The sequence below is a fragment of the Ceratotherium simum genome, chromosome 13 (assembly GCF_057802395.1).
Source record: "Ceratotherium simum simum isolate JZ-2026a chromosome 13, ASM5780239v1, whole genome shotgun sequence".
NCBI lineage: Eukaryota > Metazoa > Chordata > Mammalia > Perissodactyla > Rhinocerotidae > Ceratotherium > Ceratotherium simum.
In genome coordinates, this window is record NC_141912.1 from 65,376,155 (window position 1) to 65,402,793 (window position 26,639).

Genomic DNA, 26,639 nt, shown 5'->3' on the forward strand with positions numbered 1-26,639 from the left:
TGATTCCTCCCCACAGAACTCCAGGAGAACTAACTCATCAAAACTGTGTCAGTTCAATTCTTTGAAAGGCGGATGCCATGATGGGATGCAAGGATTTTGTTAGGGGCAATGCCCAGCATGAGAGAAAATAGAGAGTCAGAAACGGCTAGGAGAGTCATTAGCTGCAAACCTGACCGCTTATGGAGGATGGAAGGAGAGAGGTGGAGAAGGGTGGGTGGAAATGTCCCCGATGGCTGTGTCATCTCAGGAAGGTTCGAGAAGGCTGTCAGAGAGCTTTTAAGCCAATGTCGGTGGTGAGGCGAGAGAGTACCTTTTCTCCTAGGATCAGTACAAAATTGGCCTTTGTAGCCCTGCCCTGCTCAGTGATTGGCTGGGAGCAGCCCGTGGGAGCGTGGTCTCCATACCAGCAGGGATGGGGTTTTCAGAGCACTGAGATAGGACCCTTGGTTAGTTACACCACCTACCCCAGCACGTAACCATGAGCACAGCACAACACAACAGTGGGGGCGGTGGTCTCTACTGTTGTGTTCGTTTTAGTCCCAGCTCTGCCACTTACTAACTGTGTGATGTCTGGCAAGTTACTTACCTTCAGCCTGCCTCCGTTTCCTCATCTGTGAAGTGAGGATACTAACACTCTCTATGAGTAGTGTTGTTATGTTTAAATGACTCAGTGCATGTAAACCTGTATCAGAGTGCCTAGCACGCAGTAAGTGCTCAGAAGCACACTGCTAACAGGATGAACTTGTGCAGAGGTGCTTAACCCCACATTCCCATTTTCCTCATCTCATGACGACAATGCGTGTGCTGTGTGGCTCTTGCTGAGATTAAATGAGATAGTTGTATGTGGAGCTCCTAGAATGGAGCCTGACATGGGATAAGCACTGAATGAAGAGTAGGTGACATGTATCAGTGTCGTTCTCAGCAGCAGAAGCAGTGGCCCCAGCATTCTCATCATAACTTCTTCTTTTACACAAACATCCTTTTCTGAAAGTAAAACCTGTTAGATTAATAACCACTCTTTTGATGTGCTGTGGCTGAGTACCCACTGTGTGTGAGACTGTGCTAAGTACTGAGGCTGTTCTCTTTTCATTCCGAGTGATTGCAGATCCTTTTGCTGATTCGGGTTGTGGTGAGTACAGTGGAGCAGGTGACTTAGCCCCTCTGACTTGTGCACGTGTAGAAACATGTGCACAGGTACATACAGGTCATTGATCTCACCCGTCTTACCTCGTAAAGAGCTGGCTCACTGGGTTGAAATTGTCGCATAATTCCTCACCCAAGAAGGCTTTAAATGTGAGACCATCTTTTTTTAAAAAAAAAAACCTTAATAAATTTGTTTCGTTCTATTGAAATTAAAGCACTCAAATATGTGTATCTAAAGAAGTTAGTATTTAATACAAATATAATAGAAGCTCTCAGAATGCTGTTGTGGGGCTTTCAGTGTTGAAACTGACAGTTTGGATGAACAGGACTTGCCAGTGGTACACTCAATATAGTGTTTAATGAGGCTTTTTAAACATTTATTAAGTCTATCCTGTTTTCCAGGTCCTAGGGGGATACAGAGGTGTTGTAATCCCTGGCCTTGAGGAACTTATCCAGACACACGGGTAGTCACAGGAGCGTGCAGGAAGCTCTAGGTTCAGCTGAAGCCCAGGATGTCTGGTGCTCGGAGAAAGGACACCATGTCGTTTGGGATTAGAATGGCCTGAAAGTAATAATAAAAACAAAATACCCCAAATAGCAAGATCAAAGTTTATTTCTCTCTCAAGTCCAAGGAGGGGGCGGTAATCCATCGAGGAGGCGTACGGCCCTCACAGCGTCAGGAGCGCAGGCTTCTCCTGTCCTCTTACCCCTCCGTGTGGAGCTTTCCTTCCCAAGGTCACTCCTGGTCCAGGGTGGCTGCTGATGCCCTGTCGTGAGGTCTTCATCCAGCCAGCAGGAAGGAGGACGGGGAGAATGCAGGGCTACCCTTCCCTTTGAAGAATAGTTCCCAGAAGTTGTAATTAGTATATCTGCATGCCTTCCCTTGACCAGAATGTGGCCACATGGCCACATCTATGAGCAAACGGAGTTTGGAAATATAACCTTTGTTCCAAGCTGTCATGCACCCAGCTACAATGATAGGTTATCTTACAATGAAAGAGAGAAAGAATGAGTATTAGGGGACAACTAGCAATTCTCCCATAAAACCCAACCCAGCTAGGAGTGGGAGTGGAGGGACTGTCAAGTGTTATGAATAAAGTAATAACATTCTTAGTGTGTGACATTTTAACTTATAAGCTATATTGAACTTGAAAAAACATTTACAGGAAATTCATAGTCTAAAGCCCCCTGTTACCAATTTGCAGCCGTGGACAGCAAAACGTCTAAGTTGTTTGCAAGTAGAGCTGGAAGGAGGTAGGGCGTGCTGTCGGTGCATCTTGGCCGTTCTCCCAATGAGACGGAGCCCGTGTCTGTCTTGCTCATTGTTGGGCATGACCATCGTTATCGTCCCCTCATTAATACGTGTAAATGCTCATGTGCAAGTGGAAGAGGTTGTGAGGAAAGTGGGCGATCTGCCTTCCCAGCGTATTCCAAAATATCATGTGCATGCACTACAGCACGCTTGCTGCAGCATAGAAGAAAAATGCAGTATTCGGTGATTTAGGGTGTTGTTGCCAACTTCAGGCAAAATACCTAGTTCAGTAAGCATTAAATAGTTAGGTAATTAGTGTCCCAAACCCTTCATATTATGCAGGAATCGTTGGTGGGTTGTTTTGTATATTTAAGAGGGTTTTAGTCCTAGTTGGTGAAATTGGTTGGGTTTCTTGGAGGGATGAGAATGCTTTATTACTTTTTCCCATTTAAAATATTGGAAGATAGGCTCACACTATCTGAAAATTCACAATCCAACACATTTTCTGGAGCATATTAGGTGCAGATGAAGAGGAGTACCTCTAATTAATGAATCCCAAAACAGGAGAACAGAGTGGAAATGAAGCTGACTAGAAAGTCAGAGCCTTTCTTTTCAATAACATATTCTAAATGTACTATGAGATACCGAACAGCTGTTTCTATGAGTGACGGCACACACACATCCGGGTACACGTCAGTGTGTAAATTGCAGTTCCTCCCTTCACTTGCTTCCGGTGGCTTACCCGTGCCTGAGTTCTCCCTCTATGGGAACAGTTGAGAATTGCAGGCTGTTTTTCAAAAAACACAGCTCTGAGTTTGGAATGATTTTGAATTATTTTGCTTTCTACAGAGAAGTACAGCAAAGAAAAGAAAACAGTAGTTTAATCTTATCTAATAAGCTTTTCAGTGTTAAGTTATCCAAATTATTTAAAAGACTTTTACATCCTAAAAGAGCAAGAAAATGTTATTAAATGTTTGGTGTTGATAGCTAACATATAAATTTTAGATCTACTTTATACTATAGAGCAGTGTCATCTTACGTGTTGTGTGTAAACAGCACAGCATGTTTCTAATATAATCAGAGTTTTTCAAACATTTTATACTTTTACACAATTCATATCTAATTTCAATAACTTTTATTGCAGTATTTTTTCGTTATGGGGTTTTTTGGTTATTATTTTAATTTGGCTAAAATTAGCTCTCAAAAAATCTAGACTTACAGTATGTTTACTGTAGGAAAATATGACCTGATTAGATGAAATCTCTTTCCTAGTCATTGTTTGAAACAAAAGGAGAAGAGAAAAATTTCCAATGATTATTATGTTATTTGAAATATGTATTATGTTATTTGAAATATGTAGACATAGATAAAGCTTTAGAATATTTTTTAATTTATAAAACTTTTCATTTCCGTACCATTTGTATCTTAGTGAGTCAAGAAGTTCATTGATTTGAATCAGATAGAATTGTTATATAGTATACTATGTAGGGGTCTCGTTTGTGTAAAATTGAAACCAAAAGCATTTCACATTAAATTGTTATATATAGGTATATTATAAATATTTAATGTCTATGTAAGTACATATATATGTAAATTTATTTCATAGATATATTTGAATAAATACACTATAGATGGTATTTAATAAGAATCAAGTTTTAAGCACATACTATGTTTCAGGCACTATATTGAGAATTTTATGTAAGCTAACTGGTTAAAGGTTGAGCTGTTCAATTATCATCTCCATTCTACAGACGAGAAGATGGTGTCTTAGTGAGGACAACCTACTTGTCCAGTAACACATCTTTAGGATTTCAGTAAGTTATCACAAAAATCGGGATATAAGGCATGATTTTGATGTATTAATCAGCTGTAAAGGAAATGCACTGGTAAGTGTATGAAGGGCATTTCCTTAAGTTGCTTCTCAGTTATTTCTCTTGCTGCATCTCTGTCTCCGCTTACACATTTCTGATTTTTTATCTTTCTTCCTTCTTGGCTTCTTCGTTCTTCATTGTAATGTATGTCTATCTTCTTCTGTTTCCTATGCTCTCTTTGCAAATTCTCTTTTTACCTTTATTATAGAAGTTTTCTCTAGTGAGATGCACTCCTGATTCTGCGGCCTGTAGATATGTGTTTGCTTGTGACTGTTGAGTCTTGGTTTCCTCAGTTGTGAAGCAGATGCACGGGTCTTGACCTCACAGGGTTATTACGAAGATTAAATGAAATGAAGAATGTAAAATGCCTGATATATTGAAGGCACTCAAATGGTATTTGTTCTTTTCATTAATATTTTAATTGCATGACTTCAACTGTCTTTTTCAATATCTCCAGCCAGGAATGGGTTCCTTATGTCTACTCATTTTACAAAGGTCTACGGACCACCTCCACTTGGTAGTGAGCTACCTTCACCAGCTTGCAAATTAATAGAACTAAAGCAACTTAGATTCAGGTAACATCCTTCTAAAGGCTGCTCTCTGCCAAGCAGTGTGTCGGGCACTATCTCATACACTGTCTTATTCAAGTCTCACAATAATTCCCCATTTTTCTGAGGAGAGAGATAATAAACTGAAATTCTGAGAGTGCTTTGTCCAGTCTCATGTAAACAGGAAGGGTAGAGCTGAGATTGGAGCCCAGGTTTCTGAAATTCATGTTCTTTTCACTGTGTGCTCTTTACCTTTGTTTTAGGCTTCTATGTACCTTTGCTCTTGTGAATCTGGTTCCGCCTGAGGATCCAGTGTGAGGGAGAGTATGTAGGACAGCTGCATCACTCACCCAGTGTGAAGAAGTGAAGTGGATCCCCCACATAGGTGGCAGAGTCGAAATGCAAAAACAGATAATTAACTTCCATGTCCTGTTTCTACTGCTTCTCTAAAGTGAACCTAATGGTTTCTGGCCAATTTTTTCTTTATCTTTAGATGTTAGTCTAAAATGTGATATAAGTAATCTATCATGCACCATTATTCTACCTCTAGTGGAATGCCTCTCAATATTGCACATGGAAACGTAGTTGCTCTCATTTTCTAAGATGATGTTTTTTCCAGTAGAACTCTCAGTTGAGTTGATGGTTAGGACCTCTTTGTATTAGTTATCCATTGCTTCACCCACACAGATTACCCCAAAACTTAGTGGCTTGAAACAACTGTAACCATTGATTGTCTCTTATGGCTTCTGCGGGGCAGCGATTTGAGGCCAGTGTGAGTGGTATGTGTGATGGAGGAGCCCCAGGCCAGGAGTGGTTCAGGCTCATCTTCTCCCGTGAGGTTGCAGTCTAGCGTCAGCTGGTGCTACGTTCAACTAATGCTTGACCAGGCCGTTAAGATCCACTTCTAGCGTGACTCACTCACATGGCTGGTGAGTTGGTGCTAAGAAGGTGGCTGCTGTACAGATGGATCTGTCTGTGGGGCTGCCCGAGTGACCTCACATCATGGCAGCCGCCTCCACCAGAGCCAGCGATCCAAGAAATCAAGGCAGAAGCTGCAATGCCTTTGTGACCTAGACTTGGAAATCGCATACCATCACGTCTTTCGTGTTCTACTGGCCACACAGGCCAGCCCTGATTCACGTGGAAGGGACTCCACAGGGCTTGAGTGTCAGAGGCATGTATTATTGGTGGTCATTTAAGAGGCTGGCTACCACATTTTTCAAGAGAAACAGCAGTATTTTCTCATTTACCCAGAACAGAGAAGCAGTGTATTGTGTCTGAAAGAGCACAGGTATGCTCAGGTAGGACCCTTTTACCAAACTTTTACGGTTCTCTATTGCCAAAACTGAACAAAGTACCAACTGCTTAGCTTCGCATTGTAAGCTCTCCAAAATTCTGTCCCTAATCTACTTTTCTCTCGTTATTTCTCACTATTCTTTTTAACTAAGAAATAAGCTATGCATTTGGGGCCCAGTGTAGGTTTTGGGAAGTCCTCAAACCTCAGGAATTATGTAAAATAGTGTATATAGGAACATATATGCATGTTTTGCAGAGAAATTTGCCCAAATTTTCTACCGTTCCTTCCTTTCAGGAACAGTTTAAATGACAACTTCTATATGGACTCTCTTGGAATCAACAGAAAGACCACTCACACCCTCACTCCACCCTACCCCCAAGGCACTACCCAGTCTGTTGTTGTTTTTATGTAATGGCCCATTTTTTGTACTACCCCCATCACCATTTTGTGAACTCTGTCTCATCTCTTCAAAAACTCTCTAAGACCTTTGAGGCCAGAAGTCATTTCTACATTATTTTTGATTCTGCCAATACTTTTATTTTTCCCATTCAAGTAAAAATGTTCATATTTGAAAATTTGGAATATGTGGAAAGTAAGATAGGAAGATAATTCTGACCTATCCTCTGTAGTTTAAGCTCTAAGTTCAGTGAATAAATGAAGAACGATACAGTAATTCATTTTTAATCATTCGTACATACAAGGATGAATGATTTAAAATGTACTCGTATTAATTTTGGCCAACTTATTTAGACAGGCAGAATTTTTTATTGTAAAAAGTGGCTTCTTAATTTTCTATTCATTCTAAGGCCAAATTGGATTCTTCTGGTTTATTGGCTATGGCTCGAAATCTGTTTTACATCAGAAATGGAGGGACTCAGAGCCTGGGCCCAGGAGGCCTGTGGTCATTAGCCTGGAAGACTTAAGTTGCCAAATGGGTCACTTGGCCCTGTGGCCTGGACAATCCATCTCTGCCTCTCTGAAGGGGCAACCACGAGGGTAAGCTACAGAAAATGATCAATTTGACCACATCTCTATCACCAAAACTCTTGAAGGCTGATGCAACACATATAACAGGAAACACTTGGGAATGCCCTCAGAAAATGCAAATAACATAAATCAAAGCAGTGGTACTATTTCCTGACAATAAGCTAATGTAAATACCCTCTTTTTTCAGGGACTCCAGTCCCATCTCCCTATCAAATTCTTAGAAACAAACTTACAAGGTCATTCTGCACTTAGAAATTTACACTTGCCAACCTCTTCATTGATAAAAGCCATAAGAAATTTCCTGGGTCTCAGCTTCTTTCATTGTTAGCTTCTTACCCTCATGGAGTCATGGTGTGAGACGATATCCTGGGCCTTCACTGATCTTGTGATGACTACTTCAGTTTTTGTGGGTCTTTTCATGGGAGTAGAGAAGATTCCAGAAACTCAAGGATTACCAGATTTACTTTGCACAATTTAGATTTTGAGATAATTATTTCATAGATGCTCAAGGTAGTATCAATAATAGTGGCCTTGATTTTTAACTCTTGCTGTGCTGTTGAGGCAGTGAGTCACCCAAGGACATCCATTGTCACTTCCATACGTGTTTGTCTTTGCTCAATGGAGCAGTATGCAAAATTACTTCTCTTTAGAATTCAGATTAAAGAAGAGGTTAAATAATCCAACAGATAACACAGAGGTTGTACAGGCTATCAAATTGTCATAAAATGGAGAAAAACATAGTCTGGATTCTGACTGAATGTGTTCAGTGCAGTGATTCTTTAACTTAGCTAAGTGGTCACTAACAATTGACTTTGTCTCGTCATGCAGTATCAATTTAGTAAACAGAAACCTGTAGCCTAATGAGATTCTTAATCTCTCGGCCTTAATATTTCTACTGTAATGTTTTTAAAAGGACATTTAATAAGAAGTAAACATTTAGCTTTGTTTCTCAAACTATTAAATATATTGAGATGAAAATTCTTTATAATTATTTAATTTCTATACCTTAACTATTCAAAGATTTCTTTGAAATGTCTTATTGGACCTACATATAATATTGAAAATATAAGTTGTGATTTGGAATGTGATGTATAATTTGGGAATCTACACAATCTTCTTGATAGGCCAGCAACGGAAGCTGAGTAATGTCTGACAGACTTGTCCTCAATCAATACCACTTCCAACATGATGGGAAACGAAATGCTTCCTTTCTCAGCTTCTGCATTATCACATTGGTGATGAATCAGCACAACTTTTTGCCAGATCCCCTCCTAACAAGACAATGAAAGCAGGCATATCTTTCACTTATTTTAGTTGAATTTGCATATATTAAAATAGGATAGTCTTTAAAATATTTTAGGGATTAAAAGTACTCAGAACGCTTATTTCTTTCACCAAACATAGAGCCTCTTTAGAGTTATCTGGATTCTGAGAGATGAGTCCATGTAGAAGTGGAGATCCAGCGAGCATCATGTGCTGTTCACCTTCTCTGTGCCCATCCCTCTCTTAGGATCAGCAAAACCAGTTGTGGACTGGCTTCACTAACAGTCAGAAATGCGCCATCGCCGTATTGAAGAAAATGGACAATGGAGTTCTCAGAGTAGTCAGATTTCACTTGACCCCAGAAGACTTTTCCCTCTATTAGTCACTGTAGAGACTTTGACTACAATTTCAGCAGAACATACTTGTGACTTTTTACTTAGCCTGTTGTGGTGTTAGCATTAGCACAACAGATGTTTGAAACTGGTGTATCAAGACGTAGTGGAAGAAGGACAAGCGATACACGTTATGTCAGTATTCACAATCACAGCGACATTTTCCATAGGTTTTTTTTTGCTGTAATTTTCAGATATCTGGCCATCATTTCTAGAATCGTAAAATATTATGCATTTTAAAAGACACAGTATTTATTTGCATTTGAATTATTTCAATAAATGTGTGATTCAGTTTTTAAATGGAATTCTTAATAAAGTTTATTCATTTTTCTTAACATCATAAATGATATAAAGAAGCCTTTGAATCCAAAATATATATGATCTCTTCAAATACAATTATGCCATATAGATAGAAAAGCAAAATTAAAGAGGTGTCGCTTTCAATTGCTTACCTCTGTTTCCATTCTTACTTTCACAAAAGTAGATCACAGATCAAAGGAAGGAGATTTAGTTCAGACATCCTTGTCTAACTGCTCTACTGTTGAGAAAGAGGGCATACAAAGTAAAAAGCACAGAAATGGTTGAAATACATTTTCTGTGGATTTTTAACTTTGGTTCTATTATTTATCTACTATTCCTTTCCAACAAATCTCATATGAAGGCTTTGAGATCTTGTTGGAATAAAAACAAATAAGTAAAATAAATACCACACATGGCGTGGTAATTTTAGCAACTTTGTATCTTGTGGTCGTACTTTCTGCTGCAAACCTTTAGGTTACCTGTGGTCACTCCCGTGTGACCAAAGATTACACAGCTGGCTGTAAATAACAATTAGAACAAACTACGAGGTGACAGCTGGTGGCCATATTAAAAGCAGTGCTAAAAGGAGAGCTCTCACTCCCGTGTTCTGTCTGGGGGAAGTGGGGGCATTTCAGTTCCCCGATTCCTCTGTATATTTAGCAGAGTATAAAGGATTAAACGATGCTTCTGTCAGAGCCCACACCCTATTCTTTATACCCCAACTCATCTACCCACAAAGTATTTCATTTATGGCCTAGAATAGCAGTTTATCTATTTGCGGGTATAATTTGCCAGTGATTCTAAATAAAGAAGTGTTATTCTTGCCACTGAGATTAAAAATATAGAAAATGTTCCTCAATATGGAAAAGTAATTATAGAATTCAGATTCTCTTGAATTGATGTAAACTAACATCCAGGGGAAATAATTGGTCAGGCCAAAGCCTCATATGGGTAAACATTCAGGAAGCAATAAAAACAAATCTATAGCATGGTGGTATGGCTCCCAAGGTTTGTAGTGGCTATTGCTGGGCAGAGGTGAACCTGCTTTGTGTGTCAGGACGATGCATTTGTGCTAAAATCCTGAAATCCTTAAACTTTAACATCTATTTATTTCAATTCAGTCATTTATCACTCAAATGCTTATTACTTGAGCATTTATTAGGTATACAACAATATAATCTGTTTTTAAGGGAGAGACAAAGCACAGTCGAAGAGATAGCCTTTGACTTTGAAGTTATAACAATAGAGATGGAAAGAAGTAAGCGTATATAAAATAATTAGAATACATAAGCAAATGTTTGATAATGCAGTCTAAGGTATTGCCTTTAAGAGAAAGCAGTGAGGGATATATTCAAGGAAGTCTTTTGTAAGGCTCCCATTGGAGACCAAGGATGCATGTGTGTTGGAGGAGAGGAAGTGGGTGAAATCTAAGATCTAGAGAGTGTACAGTCACTTGAGAGGGAGAGAGATAGAGAGACACAGAGAGGGGGCACAGAGGGGGAGAGAGAAGGAGAGACGGAGAGAGAGGGAAGGAGGAAGATGCAGGGCGGGGTGGAGGGAGAAAGAAAGAGAGAGAGGGGGGAGAGGGAGAGAGACAGAGGAGAGAAGGAGAGAGAGGGAGAGACGTGGGGGGGGGAGAGGGAGGGAGGGAGAGGGGTGTGTGCAGAGGTGTGTGTTTGTGTGGGGGTGTGCGCATGGAAATGTGTGTAGGTGTTGGGGTATTTCTGTATGGTCTTAAAAACAATAAATCATCCTGAATTAAAGAGAAAGAGCCGACTATGTGGAAGGCCTGACAGTGCAGCACAGAGCTGACTGAGTCAGAGCACGTGAGGACTTACTCCTGATCCTCCAGGGGTGTCCTGTGTGGATGTGCAGACTCCAGCAGACTGGCTTCCGGAGCCCTGCTGGAGGACTCGCATTGTACCCTTACGCGTGGGCGCGGAGCCTGGCTTGTCCTGCGGTGCTGGGCTCTCATTTTAGCTGGAGTGGTATCTGGGAAAAGAAGACGGGATACCCCTGGAGCGTTGTGGATTTATATTTATTCATGAAGGTTTGTTTAAGAGGAGTTCTATTTGTATAAATCCTCTGTAAATAGAAATGCTTTATTGCATTTTAGTCAGATTTCATCCCAACTCCGTAAGAAGAAACTTAAAATTTTTAAAAATAAAATGTGTAAAATAAATTCATAATGTGAAGCAGCACAGCAGAGAAGAGTAGAATCTGAATAAACCTCCTGTTTATCAGAGTCTGTGATCCACGCCTCTGATTACTTCTGTCCTCTGTCCGCCGTGACCGCACGCCTCCTTGTGCGTTCATTCAGAGGGTCTCGGGCTGCTTGCGGGGAGCAGTCCCATGCTCAGCTTGTCTTCGCCTCTTTGGGAAGAGCAGACATGTGCACCCCCAGCTCAGTCTAACCGGACACGAGTGACGTGGAAGCACCATGGGGTGAATGAAATCACGAGGGGCCCGGAAGAAGAAACAGCCGACAGGCCGCGGGGTCTGTGCAGATGGGGTGACGGGCGGCTGAGGGAGATCCCAGGGGGCAGACTCGGGATTGGGGTCCTAAGACGTAAGGACTTTTCCAGGAAGTGAAAGAGGAAAAGAACATTCCAGGCTTGCCCAGCTCTCCTGTTTCTTGGTAACCGGCTGTTGCTCTTTCCATCCACCTTAGATCACGGCTGTTTCGTCGTGGTGCTGCTCGCCTCCCCCTCACTAACCGGCCAGGTCACAGCCTTCCTAACAGCTGTGTGCTCTGTGCTGGCTTCAGTGGGCAGTGTGGGCTTCGCGTGGATACTGGGCTCTCATGTCACCAAATCAGCTCCCGCCCTGGGCAGGCGTGTTTTTGTGTCAATTACCTAATTATATGAGCTGGATTCCTGACTGTCACTCGGGTCTGTACTTAGGTGCTTTGGACCTGGTGTCCTGTGTCTCTTTTCAATAACAAGTTCCGTGGGCAATCTCTCACCTCCAGAATGGCTGGGTGCTCTTGGTTTCATTTTTCATGGACACTTCTTTTCTACAAGTATTCTAATCATTAAGGAAAACCCCTCGGGAGATCGAAGAACAGCAAGTCTATGAGGGCTGATTTACAGGATAAGATTTTTCAAAGATCTGACTGCCTGTGGCATGTTTGAATAGTAACCTGAAATGAAGTTTAGTCTTTCTTTATATAAATGATAATTTGGTATTGGGTAGGCACAGATGTCTGAGGAATGAGAAGAATATGGTGACACTCCAGGCTGGCATGTCTGGATGCAACTCTGGGTTCACAAGTTCTAATGATTTTCTCTTGGTTTCTTGTTTTCAACTCAACTGAGTGATTTATTTACCAGTAGAGTTGCCAGATAAAATACAGATGCCCAGTTTAATTTAAAATTCAGATAAACAATGAGTAATTTGTCAGCAGGTCCCTAGATTTTAGTACATTCTTAAAAATTTTAGTAAGGTACATACTTATATTAAAACTCATCTCCCTCAATGGGACGTACTAAAAAGTTATTCATTGTCTATCTGAAATTCCAATTTAACTTGGGGTCCTGTATATTTATTTGCTAAAAATGGCAACTCTGTTCATAGTAATAAAGATTAAATTTCTCTTTTTTAAGGATGATTCACAATTAAAAGACATTTTCGTGGTACAAGACTTGAGTTTTCTGAATCAATGTTTCTCTGTCTGGGTAACTGTGTAAATATTTTCTTGGCCCTCAGATTTACTTCTTCCTTGAACAGGTGTCTGCTCCTTATTCAGGTTTTAAAAACACTCCTTTTAAACTAGGAAACTCTCTCTGCAAAATTATTCTTCATTATCAGAGTCATTATCAAACAGATAGAACAAATATCAAGAGACTGCAGAATTCTAGGAATTTGGAGCTCAAGAAATATTAAAGATCACTTAGTTTCAATAATTTTTATGAAAGTTGAGGAATAGAGCCACAGTTTTGATGTTACGTGACTTATGAATAAGTTAACAAGTTAATAAGCTGAGATTGATCCAAGTCTTCCAGTTCTTGGTCCTGTGCTATGAGGTATGTAAATATAAGGGTGCTTGCTTTCTCTTCCACAGGGCAATTAAGATACATAACTGTTAGGTAATTAAAAGGAGAAATTAATTGAATGCAATATCTTTTTAAAATTCGTTGGCTTGGCTACTATCGACCACAGCTAACAACTTCCAACAGCACTATCTGTTGACTATACTCAACCAGTCATCCATTGGCAGTGGTTAAAGCCGAGAGCTGTACTGCTTAGTTTAAATCCTTGCTTTACCGCCAACTGGGTGTGTTTAGCCCAGAAACCACTCTGTGCCTCACTGTCTTCATCTTTAAAAAGGGTTGTGGTCGTGACAGCTACCTCAGAAACTGTGGTCAGAATTACAGGAGAATATCTGTAAAGACTTTTTAGCAACACCCGACACTGACAAGGGTCTAATAAATGTTACCTGGTATTATCTTGTTATTGTTCCTGGTATTGTTAACACATCAGTTACCTACAAATGGTGAGGTTTGCCTCTGTCAGGGTAAATGTGATCAAAAGCTTTAATTTAGATACAGATTTTTTACTCATTTTATGGAAGATTTGAGGGTATAACATTCGGCATTTTATAAGTTGTTGCTTTAATAGTTTTTACAAGGCAGCAGACCCCTCCTAATTTTAGCAATCCAAGATGAATACCCACAGTCCTCTCCCATTGCCTTCAGTGATACCACATCTGAGATTCGGCCCAGATTTTTCTTTCATCTTTTCAAGATTAATTAGAAAAATATGCCCACAGTAGGAAAATAGTATTTGAATTTTTGAGGTTATGCAATACTTTTAGAGATTCAAAAAAACAATTTTAAGCATTCAGGTTCCTTCAGTGACTTCCCAAGAGACTCAATTATTCACTCAGGGGAAGAAGAGGAAGAGGAGCTTCCCACTACAGTTCTGATAATTCCAATTAGAGCTTTATAACCAGAAAGGCTAGGATAAGTTTCCAAATTTAGTGGCTGCAGTGTGTTAAATTCCAGAAGAGCCACAGGGGAAACTGCCTATATTTAGCTCAGTAACACTTTTGGGTAGAAAAGACCAAGTAATACTTTTGGGTAGAAAAGGTCATTTTTTAAAAATAAAGCAATACCTCATCTCCTTTAAATTTAGCGAAACAAGTAGATAGCTGTTATTCTGCAGATTCAAACCCACTATAATACCACAGAAGGCAAAGAAGAGCTTGCATTTGTGTTCCTGAAATACTTGAATTCACAAAATTCTGCTCCAACTTTATGGCAACAAGTTCCAGATGAGTTTCCTTCATGCTGGCCTCAGTGTAGCTGTGACAGAGACGGAGGGATTACGTGTTCCTGGTCTTCTGTGAGACCCTCGGTCCAGCCAGTGCATCAGCAGCAGTTCCAGACCATGAAGTCCCGAGCTAACATACAGGAAGGCCTATTACTTGTTGTCGATCTAAGAGCTTGAATTTAGGTCAGAATTCCCTTAACTCATCAAAAGTTGTTGACAAAGAGGAGTCAAACGAGCAGTAGAGAGACGCAGCAGATTCTTGGTGTGCAGTAATGTCCAGTGTCCCCTGCAGAAGGTCCTGCCGTCCGTTTGTTCACAGGTCTGTCCGTTTGCTCACTCGTGTTCCGGAACTCATCCGTGCCTCATTCATTGATCATGCGCGCACTGAGGCTGCAGACTAGGCCAGGTATCGGAGATATAAGATGAGTGACTGTACTTCCTGATCCCGAGGCCTCTGTTTGCAGCTTGCACTAGAGCCTATGAGATAATCAGGTCTAGTTCCAGCCTCAGTTCTGTAAGTCGGGCACTGAAAGAAATCCAAAAAAACCTTGGAAAATGTTATCACCTGATAATTGGGCATCAGAGCAAATTATAATCTTCCTATTAGCAATGACCCCGTCTTTAACACTATATACCCACTGTGCCTACACAGTGCATGGCATACAGTAGGTCGATGGTTGTTTCAAGAGTGGGGTAGTATCTAGCTATATTCTTCAAAAAGCATTGTGTCTTTTAGGTTCAAACAGCCTGAAACTCTCTAAAGCTGTCACTCGTATAAAGAGCTTTTCTCAGGCTGGAAATGAAAGTGGACAACGGGGGAATTTCTAATGGGGTTGGGAATGGAATAACCTCCATGTCTGCTTCTGGATCAATAAATACGTCTTAGCCTGAACCTTCCCCTAGCCCCTGGTGTCTCTGAATAAGTATCATGTGCAGACAAGAAACAACAGCTGGGGTTCGTAGACAGTGGCTGAGGTTCTGAAGTCCTTCTCAGCCCTCTGGCCTGTAACCTTCGCCATCATAAGCACCTTTGTGGTCTAAGTTGTGTGCATTTGATTCTTTATTCCAAAGGCAGTGCGGAGGTTAGGGGTGGCAGGCAGCATTCCATCTCGCCTGTGGCTGAGGTGACAGCAGGATCTTAGCAGGTCGTGGGTGGGTGTTCGGGAGCAGGCAAGGTTTTGGTGGCATTTGGGGGTGTGTATAGGCAGGCATAAAAAAAGAGCTGGGTATTCTAAGAACACTCTGCTATTCTCGTAATGAGGAATGTAATCCAGGGTTTTTGACGTTCTGTGACACAGCGATTCAGTGTGTCGCTCTGCAGTTTTAGGAAAGAGTCCAAAGAGTTGAAGATAAATAAGAGCGGTAAACGACACGAGTGGTGTGTTAGCAAAGCCCGCGTGATCATTTGAGTTCTGCGACAGTGCGGTGGCAGGTCAACAGTAGGCCTTTCTATGTTCCTGTTTTCTTAGAGAGGAAACAGTTTTCATCTCAGTGTTTCAGTTGGCTGATTGGAGAGACATCAGGTGCCTCAAATGAAGTGAGGCTGTTTCAGTGCGTCATCTGGAGCCACATCACCGCTGGTCCCCTTAACACTTGGCGTGATGGGGCGTACCCACTCTGACCTGCCCCTGGAGTTGCTCGTCTCTGAAGAGACCGGGCTTAGTCACATGCATCACGGAGGAGCTTCTTGTGATGCTGCTGTGGCCAACATGATCCCAGCCTCTTTGGGGACAGCAAGAGAATGAAAGTTTTGATTCAGTTTTCTGTTGAACAAACAAATATTAACTCCTCCCCTCTCAATTTCCAAAAAGACACTGTGGAATTCTTCAGTAAGGAAGGTTAAACAATAGACATATGAAAAACCTCCATGCGTTAACCACCATGGCATGACAAAGATGTTTGTAAATAGGCTTCTGATAAGCTGTGGTCATTTGTAAACATTGCCACAGCAGGACCATAGAAAAGACAGTATTCAAAACCTTTGTGAAAACGGTTCTTCAGAATTCAGTATGATGTTTAAAGATAAGAATATCCTTCAGTTTGATGTAGTCCCATTTGTTTATTTTTTCTATTGCTTCTCTTGCCTGGTCAGACATGGTGTTTGAAAAGATGTTGCTAAGACCAATGTCGAAGAGCATACTGCCTATGTTTTCTTCTAGAAGTTTCAAGTCTTACATTCAAGTCTTTAATCCATTTGGAGTTAATTTTTGTGTATGGTGTAGAAACCATCAAGAAAACGAAAAGACAACCTAACAATTGGGAGAAGATATTTACAAACCATACATCTGATAAGGGCTTAATCTCCAAAATATATAAAGAACTCATGCATCTCAACAACAAAAAAACTACCAACCCAATTAAAAAATGGGCAAAAGACCTGAACAGACATTTCTCCAAAGAAGATCTACAGATGGCCAACAGACACATGAAAAGATGTTCAAAATCACTAACTGTCAGGGAAATGCAAATCAAAACTACAATGAGATATCACGTCACGCCCGTCAGAATGGCTATAATTAACAAGATAGGAAACAACATGTGTTGGAGAGGATGTGGAGAGAAGGGAACTCTCATACACTGCTGGTGGGAGTGCAAACTAGTGCAGCCACTATGGAAAACAGTATGGAGATTCCTCAAAAAATCAAGGATAGAACTACCATATGATCCAACTATTCCACTGTTGGGTATTTATCCAAAGAACTTGAAAACACCAATATGTAAAGGTACACGCACCCCTGTGTTCATTGCAGCGCTGTTCACAATAGCCAAGACTTGGAAGCAACCTAAGTGCCCATCAAGGGACGAATGGATAAAGAAGATGTGATATATATACACAATGGAATACTACTCAGCCGTAAGAAATGATGAAATCCAACCATTTGTGACAACATGGATGGACATTGAGGGTATAATGCAAAGTGAAATAAGTCAGAGGGAGAAGGTCAAATACCATATGATTTCCTTCATTATGTAGTAGATAATAACAACAATAAACAAACACATAGGGACAGAGATTGGATTGGTGGTTACCAGAGGGGAAGGGGGGAGGGAGGAGGGTGAAAGGGATAATTCGGTACATGTGTGTGGTGATGGGTTGTAATTAGTATTTTGGTGGTGAACATGATGTAATCTATGCAGAAATAGAAGTACAATGATGTACACCTGAAATTTTTACAATGTTATAAACCAATGCTACTGCAATAAACAAAAAAAAAAAGAGAGAGAGAAAATAAAAGTTGATGATCTCATACCTGCAAAAAAAAAAAAAAAAAGAAAAAAAAGAATATCCTTCAAATGCTCCTCACTTTAAAGACATGATAGGGCTTAAACTCCTTAAATCTGTAACTTCAAGTTGAAACATTGTACATTTATAAGCTCATGTGGAAACAGGAAAAATGGGGACTTAAAATAAGTGTTTACTTACACATGTATTAATTGGGGCTGTGAACGGGGAAAGAATCGAGGTAGTTACATAGCAAATGCACAGGCGTCTGGTGAAAGCAGCCATGGTAAGAGAGAGCCCGACCCGCGTGTCCTGTGCCTCAGAGGAGCCGTGCTCAGAGGGCGGGGGCAGCGGACACAGGGGCACCTCCTGCTCTCCTGGGCTTGCGGAACCTCGCGGGAAGGAGGGAAGGAGGGCACTGTCATCCTTTGTTCTGGGCTGTCCTCGCGTGACCATCATGAGTTGTTTTCCTCCTGCCTGGAGCTGGCTGGGCTGTAGGAGAGTTCTTGTGCAATGATTGTGTTGGAGTCTCTCTCTAGGTGTCTCCTAGCATATTTACGTTTTGTAACTTGAAATAACAGTTTCTATTAATTAGCAGTGATCTTCTAAAAAATTTTGAAATAGCATTTCACTGAGAATTCAACATGCAAATAATCTTGATTTGACTTTTCCTAACAGTTTTGACATGGTTTAGGAAAGCTTTCTTGTTTGTAATCATTTCTTCCACAGAAATCACCATTCGTGAAATGCTTTCTGATAAGAAGAAATACTGATTTTTTTTTGGAAGTATCAGTGTGCGTTAGCAACATACCTATTTTGAATAATATCTATTGCTAAACATTCGACTATTGTCAGTATATGTCGTGTAGACATCAATTTAATGATTCTTAGATATTTTTTAGCAATGAAAAGCATAAAATATGAGGCACATTTCTCTTAATCTTACAAATTCAGAGAGAAAATGTTAATTTTTTCCAAAGCGGTTCTTCCTTTCTACCTGACACTCATTTTGACAGTGTGAAGAAACTGCAAAAGGCTTGATAAAGTATGTTGACATTTTAGCAAGATTCAAATGATTCTTGGTATTCAGGCAGGGCTGATGGCTTCATCTGCAAGTGAGCCCTATTGTGAAAATATTGAACAGCTTCCCTACCACTCAGAAAAAGATCCCCTTCACTAGGTGCCCTTGCTTCCCAGGCATTAGAACCCTCTGATCCAGCATCTGAAGGGGTTTAGCACAGTCTGTCTTTGTATCAGGCACTCTACCTGGTTCTGTGATTTGAGCGGAGTTATTAGTTTGCATTTTTAAATTCATATTCAGAAATACCAATGGATTATGATTAATTTTAATAGCCCAAATGAAGTTTTAACCCAAGGTGTACTGTGTCAAATAGATTTAATAGAAAATAATGGTTCAAAGCAGTCACAGCCCCTTAAGAAGCTGGTATAACTAATAAGGCATTGTTTGGTAGGCAAACTTGATGAACCCACTAATGAGGAAGGGAAGGAAATGCTGGATCCTACAGATTCCCGCCATACTTCCCTTAACATATTTTTCACTCTTTTTTGCATAACCAAAGAATATAAGCCAGGACTGGTAACTTTATACTCACAGAGACTGCAACTTAGCATTGCTTACAGCACACAGCTGCTGATGCTGACACGAGGAATATTTCAAAATAGTATTTTGGATTTTCTACTGACAGGATCTATGTTATGGGATAAAAGGTGCTTAATATCTATGAATTTTAGTTTTTTCATCTGCAAAGTGAAGAGGAGGACTAGGTTATCTCTACAGTTCTGTAATTTGTCTCTTTTCGCCTGCCTCCTTTTCTCTCTCCTTGGTTATTCCACTGGGAGACCCGTGAACAGACCCTGGTGGCCAGTTCCCGTTTCCAGCCTTCTGTGGTTTAGAGCTAAGTGAGAGCAATAACAGGACTTAATGAATAATAGTCACAGACTTTTCCGGGCAACATGACAATAATGTGATATTTAGAAACGCATGTCTGCATGTGGAGTCCTAGCATCGCGACCAGTGCTCATGTTCTGCAGATTAGAAATAATAAGCCCGAGAGTTACACCTGAGTCAACTTAGAGAATTTCTTGAACTAAAATTTAGAGCTCTTGACTAGTATATTTGGGGAAAATAGGTAACATTTTTAAAATGAGATTTCTGCTCTTTCACATGTTGTTGATACTATTGTATAAAGTACGTGGGATGTTTCAGCAGGCTGCGGACTCTATCACGTAGAGCGTCGGTGCCTACCCTGCACCTGACCCCTCAGCAGATCCCAGGATGCTGAAACGAAGTTCATAAATACTCCCTCGTTCCACTGACCCATTCTCTATTTCTGTTGTTGCTATATATTCCAAATAGTATCAAAATTAATAGTTCTGTTGGAATGACTTAAAATGAAGCTTATCTGAAAAATCAGAGGCACGAGGTCCAGCTCTTTTCTTTGTTGGGTGATATCTCGACTTTATGACTTGATGAGGCTTTACTTTATGTATGTGATGCCTGTTTACTGACGCACGTTAAATTATGTGGTGACTATTATTACATTTAGTTGCCTTATGAGAAACAACCTCACTCCTTGCAAGCTGATTCCTCTTCTACACACCCAAGCATATCTGGCCAAAAAATGAGTAGAGCCTGTGCATGGGTTATCAGGGAGTGTGGACTCCGGCATTTACGCATTTTTATGACTCACTGAGCACACGCTGAGTGCTGTGCAGGCACAAAACACACGTGGTCCTTGTCTTTCATCAATCTTCACACGACCTTCTGGGGAGGTCCTTTTATCATTTTGATTTAACGGATGAGGAAACTGTTGAGTTTTAGAAACACAGAAACTGATGAGGTTTATCAAGGTGAAGCAATTTGCCCAAATAAACAAAACTGATAAATGGTAGAGCGAGGATTCATACTGAGGTTTACCTAACCCCAAACTCCACCTCTAGACTACTCCGTTATTCCACTTCCCATGACAGCGGATTTCATTCATGGACCGGTGGTAGGGTTCCCTAGTGATGCTTCACATAGTGGTTTGTCTCCCTATAGGTACAATGCTTCTGGGAATCATAAAAACATCCTTTCTAAATGGGCATGTGTTAAGACAATAGCGCATACAATATTGTCATTATTTCATCAGAAGTTTCCTAAACTCTCGCCCTGGCAATCCGGATCAGATGCGACACCGCAGCAGAAGGGGTCACCTTGGGATAGTCTCCACTGCACGTTCCCCATAGTTTAGACATGAAATCCTGCTGATCAGAGCTGCCCTCTTATGAAGAAGGCTATGTCGGTGTATTTTTGCAGAAGTGTCATTCCAATAGTTGTGCCTTAAGATTCTGATGAGTCTCTGCTAATATCATGTGCAAAGATTTTTTTTTAAACTCTAGATAAATACAAGAAAATTTAAAAAAATTACTTCTAATCTCACCACTAACATATAGTCCAGTCTTAAAATGTATCTACAACATATTTTATGTCAATACGTATGCTTCTACCACACTGTCATTAGTATCTGGAGAGTGTGTCACTATATAGGTGTGCTGCAATTTATTTCAAGAATTTTTTATCAACAGATACTTAGTTGTGTGCAGTTTTCCGAATGAAAACAATGCTCTATAAAACACTCGGAACTTCCTCTGTGTGCTGCGTTTTTTCTTCTTTGAAAAAAGTGGTGTTTGAGTATCAAGTGGCAATAATGTCAGAGCTGAAAAAGCAAAGTAGAAAAGTTGAAATTCACTTTCATATCCAATTCTGGTGTCATCTGGAGCTTGTTTTCAGGTGATTTCTAGTTGTTAAAACTGTATTTCTTTTGAGTGTTTCAAATGTTAAAAAGATATTGCTTCTTTCACTCACTCATCTCATTGACTACTCTTTGACCAAGTATTTTGGGTCATCATTTTATACTTATTCAAATACCACTTGAACAAATCCTGTGAACTCATTTTTAAGTATTTTACTATGTTCTGCATGTTAAGAACCTTTATAATGTGAAAGGGAAAAGCAGCTCCATTAGAAATATTCTCTGAGATAGATTAGATTAAATTAGATTAGATTAGATGAACATTTATTTGTAATCCCTAAGCAAAGCATGTTAACCTCAATTGAGGAAAAAGGAAGAAAAAAATGCAGCATGCAGAGGAAGCAGAGTGTTTTACAGAGAATTGTTAATCATTTGGAAAATTCAGAGACAACCTGTGTTTTAACAATCAGAAAGCACCCAAAGCAAGCTGCAGACAGCACCTGAATTGAATATGAAATGAATTCCAATTTTTCTACTTGGCTTTTTTAGCTCTTATACTACACCCACTTGGTACTAATTATACTTTTTTCCGTGTTTCAGTTTATCTTAGAATCTAGTGTGTAATGCCATAGTCATAGAACCCACGCGTGCTCTCTCTCTCTCTCACACACACACACACACACACACACACACACGCAAGTGCTTGCAAGATCATTTACGTCACTGATATTGTGAATGCAAATAAATTCCTGAAAAGGCAAGTTCAACTCAACCAACACTGTCTCTCTTATAGAAGGAGAGAGAGAAAGAGAAATTATAAAGAAATAGAAGTGTCAATAGTTGTCATTTTTATCTTTCTACCTTAAAATCTAGGGAATGCTAGATTCTTTAAAATCTTTAAAGAAAAATAAAACCATTATTATCTCTTGATGTTTTGCATACGCTGTATGGTACTAACAGAAGTTTTCCGATGACCTGTGAGTGTGGAGGAGTCAACCTTGGAATCCGTCACCGTGAAAATCTGGTGTGGTTGCACAATGGGATTTTATGCCTAAATAATTCATCTACTTTTTTTTAATTTAAGGATGTGTGCTGTTGAGAAAATTTGGTTTAACTCTAAAATTCTGAGTCTGTTCCTTTGAGAACGTTCAATTTAACAATGAAATTGTCAAATATAATCTGACATTGCTGGTAGAAAATGGTAAGGTACTTTTAACTAGAATTTTTTCCCTTTTCTATCTGATTTGCTACACCTCAACTTTATGTACTGATGTGATTATTCGCACTAATTATAGCTTAAGTAAAGATGTATCTCTGAGGAAGCACTGAATCAAAAATTTTAATGAATAAAATTTCAAAATTTTTGTACTTCACATGTAAATTTAAGAAGGAAAATTCAATTAAACATATAAAAGAGAAGTAAAATTACCCATAATATAATGAAAACCCAATAACGTCTGTGTACATATTTTGGTACATAACATTCCAGGTAAGCACATATACTTTTGCTTTCCCTGCCTTTTTTTTATATAAGAATAAATTATCTTTTTAAAAAGCATTTACCAAAAAAGCAGTCTGTATTTCTGTGACATAAAAATTAAGGCTCAGGAGTAGATAGGTTTTGTCATTAGATAAGTCTGGGGACTCTCAAAGGTGCCGGAGGAGCTCAGTAGTGAACAAGTGCTGACACGGCTGGGTGTCCACAGTCAAACGAAACAACAGTCTAGACCTTTTCCTCACACCAGATACAAACATTCACTCAAAGTGCCCACACACCCAAGTGTGAGAGCTGACACTAGGAAACTGTTAGAAGAAAACAGGAGAAAATATCTGTGAGTTTTCATTAGGCAGAGAATTCTTGGAATGGACACAAAAACATAAAATGTAATGGGAAAAATTGGTAAATTGGACTTCATGAAAATGAAAAGTTCTGTTCTTTGAAAGACATTGTTAAGAAAATGACTGTAAACCACACACTTGAAGAAAAAATTTGTAAAACACGTTTCTAATATAAAATGTGTACCAAAAATAATTAAATAATAAGATGGCAAACCACTCCCCACAATGGGCGAAGTATTTGAGCACTTTACCAAAGAAAATAAACTAAAGGCAAGTAAACACGTGAGAAGATGTGCAAGTCTTTAGTTATCAGGAAAATGCAAATTAACACTGCAGTGGCGTATTCCTCACACCAACTAGAGTGGCTAAAGTTAAAAAGACAGTAACAAGTGTGGACAAAGACTTGGTGCAACTGAAGCTCTCATGCAATGATGTTGGGAATATAAAATGACAAACCACTTTGGAACACAGTTTGGCAATTTCTTACTAAGGTAAGTATATATTTAAAATATTACCCAGCAATCAAGTTCTTAGATATTTAACTGGAGAAATAAAAACTCATGTCCTCACAAAGACCTATATGCAAATGTTCATAGCAATTTTATTCACAATAGCCAAAATGGGAAAACAACGCAAATGTCCGTCAGCTGGTGGATGAATAAATACGTCGTGGTCTGTCTATACAATGTACTACTGCTCATCGATGAAAAGGAATGAACTACTGATACACCCAGCCACATGGATGCACCTCAGAAACATTGTGCTGAGCCCAAGAAGCCAGACTCAATAGGCTACATTCTATAGATTTCCATTTTTATGAAATTCTAGAAAAAGGCAAAAATGATAAGTTCTGAAAGAGTAGTAGTTGCCAAGGCCTGGAGAGGGAGAGGGGATTGACACAAAGGGACCTGAGGGGACTTGGAGAGTTTTGATAATGTTGCATGTGATTGCCAAGAACATCGGGCTGTACGCTAAAGGATGATGAATTGTATGGTAGTAAACCGTACTTCAATCAGCCTGACCTCCAGAAGGAAAAACAAAGACTAGGAATGCTAGCTCCTAGTCTTGGAGAGTCACAAAGCTCATTCATATCTTAAAAGCTCTAAGACCGAAGGAAAATAATTTGTATTTAACACTAACAGCCTGGGAAATCCATAATATTTTATCTCATGGATAAAATATGTTGTCAGTTCTTTAAAATACTTTCAGTTTTTGCAATTATGAAACAACTATAACGCTGTTTTTTAAAACTAATTCAGATAAATTTGTAAAACTTTAGAGCTTTTGCTATATATTGACAAATGTCTCCAGAAAGGCTGTGACAATTGTCACATTTATAAGAATGACTGTCTCTACAGCTGCAAAGAGCCCATATGTTGTTTAAATCTTCATCAGATTTATACGTAAAAAGTGTTTGGGTATTATTTTTAATTTTGATTTGCGTTTCTTTCACTACTAGTGAATATGAATATTCTCCAGGTGTTTGTTGGCCATTTACAATGTTTCTATTTTGAATTTCCCATACACATTCTTTGTTCTTTTTCCTCCTACTTGGGTCTTTGTATTATTTATTGATCTTTAAGATATTTTTAAAATAAGAATCTTTTAATTTAACATGTGTTTCAATTTCATCTTTTGTATTTTTGAAATACATTTATTTTTGATGTTTGGATAATGGAAATTTTTCTTTATTCTGTGTGTCTTTGGAATCATTTCAAAGACATGATTTTTTTTTTTTAAAGTTACTGCGGCTAATGTGCAAGCAAGATAAAATATTTTGGTTCACAGATAAGTGGGTTCGTAGTTGGACCAACAGTGAATGAACAGGGCTCATGGGTCTCCTGAACTCTCAAAAGGTCATTGACCTTCAAGGACCAGCCTGGGTGGGTGTTAACCTCAGTTTCAGGTTCTGTATTTACACCACCATCAGCTCTGTTTGGAAAGTGCTGTCTGAAGGTGTTCGCACCCATCTCTGTGAGTGCTTGTCAGGGCGTGGGTTGGGGAATGGGCTGGTTTCATTGTGGAATTTTCACTGTGGAGGAGGGTGTTGACATGGAAGAAGAACCTTGACCAGGTTTAGATACGAGAGGCAATTGTTCTGGAAGAGTCTGAAGATACAGAGATGGAGGACAGCTGATGAACTGGGATCCTAGAACACTGTAGGGACCCACCTCCAAGCAGATGGGAGATGAGCCTTGGTAAGAAGGAAATTGTTCCCTATGCGGCCAGAGGGAAGGATGGGAGCAGGGGTAGATGTATCGACAAGCAAGATGGAAGGATTTTGAGGGGAATCCTACCCAATGGACACCACTATTTTTATTTATTATTTTTAGCAAGGTTGTTTATTATAAATTGGAGTCTGGAGACGGGTGGCAAATGAATGCTTTTGAAAAATCATACTGAGAACTGAAATTTTAGATTCCATTCTTGCAAACGTGGAATTCCGGGGGAACATATTTTACTTTTGTAGAATATTTGCTGTTAATATTTGATTCAGGCCAATAGACCATATAAAATAGATATTTTAGGCCATTTTAACAATTTCTGCTGTGACCTTTATACTTCCCTGCTCTTTAATTGTCGCTGTAGTCTTCTGCTGTCCTTCTGTGACTTGAATCTTTGCTTCAAATAGATATTTTAAAAAGCTGCTTTAGATTTAGAAAATAAATTTTGAAGTCATATGACTCAGGAAAGTGAATATTATTTATTAAATGAATTACTCAGATACCTCAGTTCATTACAGGAAAATTATGACATGCAGTTACCAAAAAAATATATATATATGTTTTTATATAGCCTAAAACAATATGCTTTGTAATTTGAAGTGACCTGCATAGAGAAGCAGTAAATACTTTTTAAAGCAGCTCCAGGTTTCTCGTTTTAGCAGCTTCTTGCTTCTTTGTGTGACCCTGCACGCCACAGGGACTGATTGCTGCTTGAGCTCTTGGTGCAGTTTTGAGCTTTTTTGAATTAGCTCATCAGACATAACTACTTACTAGAGCTTTCTTTCTGAGAAGCAGCATTGTGACACTCAACAATTCCACATTAAATCTAAATGCAAACCATGAGATTTTCAGTTTCACAATTCTTTGAGGGCCTGGTAAATACTCCAGAGGAGGGATTCTGAGAAGGAGCGATCCTAGAAATGATGACCACACGACACATTGCTGGGCTGCCTTACTTTAGTTTCCACTGACCAACCTTAAGCGGTTTGTTAATCTGCCTGAATCGAATTCCTTGTAATCCCTAATTTAAAGAGGTGAACATAATATATGAGACGGAGGCTAATGGAACAAAAAAACAGCTTTCAACAAGTTTGCCGGCTGGGTCTGTGAGTCACAAGGGCTGGTTTACAGCTGCTCTGACCTAGCTGACAAGGTAGAAGCGAGTAAATCAGAGAAGGGGGAAACTTAATCCAAATTCTCCTTTGATAAAATTTACACAAGGCCTGTAAGAGAAACAAGAAGTTGGTGTTAATTACATTGTTGCCTTAGG

General features: G+C 39.6%; 1 protein-coding gene across 5 annotated transcripts in view; it reads left to right on the forward strand.

Annotated features, from left to right (window-relative positions):
• The window catches only part of RIMS1 (regulating synaptic membrane exocytosis 1), a 442,630-nt gene that overhangs the window by 128,918 nt on the left and 287,073 nt on the right, over positions 1-26,639 (forward strand). Inside the window, exon 6 of one of the 5 annotated variants that reach the window (XM_087438805.1) lies at positions 10,692-10,709. The exons of the other annotated variants lie outside the window; for them this stretch is intronic. Coding sequence (XP_087294931.1) covers positions 10,692-10,709 — 18 coding nt within the window. The remainder of the gene's footprint in view (positions 1-10,691; positions 10,710-26,639) is intronic. 5 annotated transcript variants of the gene reach the window in all.